This window comes from Galeopterus variegatus, unplaced genomic scaffold, assembly GCF_000696425.1.
Source record: "Galeopterus variegatus unplaced genomic scaffold, G_variegatus-3.0.2 Scaffold373, whole genome shotgun sequence".
Classification (NCBI taxonomy): Eukaryota; Metazoa; Chordata; class Mammalia; order Dermoptera; family Cynocephalidae; genus Galeopterus; species Galeopterus variegatus.
The window spans coordinates 40,062-40,852 of NW_007726484.1; the positions used below are offsets into that span (position 1 = coordinate 40,062).

Here is a 791-nt window from a genome sequence, read left to right on the forward strand (position 1 = left end):
TTTTTTTTAAAAAAACTGTGCAGCAGGGCAAAGAATGCAAGTCTGTTTAATGACTCCAAATTGACTAATATTCAAAAAGTGCATGCTCAACTCAAAATTAATCTTAGTATTCGTTGCAATTAGAAGACTTTACCATTTTCTTCCATATCAGCTTTTCCTGCTTTTGCACGATCTTCCCGGTTTATAAGTTGTCTAGTAGCACAGACCTGCTTTAGGCCAAGGAAAAGGAAAAGAATTGAAGGAACAATCTGTCCCACCACAGCATCTACCGCAGGGGGTCGATTCTGCAATTCCAAGAGGATACTCAGTCCTATTATACACATCTTCCGGTCATGATGCCTGCAAATTTTGGAGGAAAAAATAAAATGTGGACATGAAAAAAATGCAACAAAGGACAAATTCTGGAGAAACTATAAAAATAAATGTCCAAGGTATACTCTAAAGTTCATTCATCATAATTATACAAAGGTATCCCCCATTTTGTACTACTGTATATAAAATCCTATTTAAATCAAATTTCGTAAACCAATTATCATTGTCAAAGACCTATGGGAGTCTGCAATTAACATGGTGAATCTTGCTGTAATATCAATTTATCATTAATATAAATGCTATGTCTGAGCCTTGGCATAATGAGTTTATTAAAGCATTAATAACTGTATTTAACCGCATAACATTCCTATACAGTAGGAAAAAATGAAGAGTTTCTTAGACTTCCTTAGATTGATATACAAGATTTCTTGGCACATATACTTTACATTAACCACAGGTGTCAAAGCTTTTTCGAAAAC

General features: G+C 33.9%; 1 protein-coding gene across 3 annotated transcripts in view; it reads right to left on the reverse strand.

The window, feature by feature from the left end:
- Nucleotides 1–791, reverse strand: part of IPO8 (importin 8) — a 63,380-nt gene that overhangs the window by 12,551 nt on the left and 50,038 nt on the right. For all 3 annotated transcript variants that reach the window (XM_008568081.1, XM_008568084.1, XM_008568082.1), the window contains one exon: nucleotides 134–339. In XM_008568081.1, the coding sequence (XP_008566303.1) occupies nucleotides 134–339 (206 nt within the window). The remainder of the gene's footprint in view (nucleotides 1–133; nucleotides 340–791) is intronic.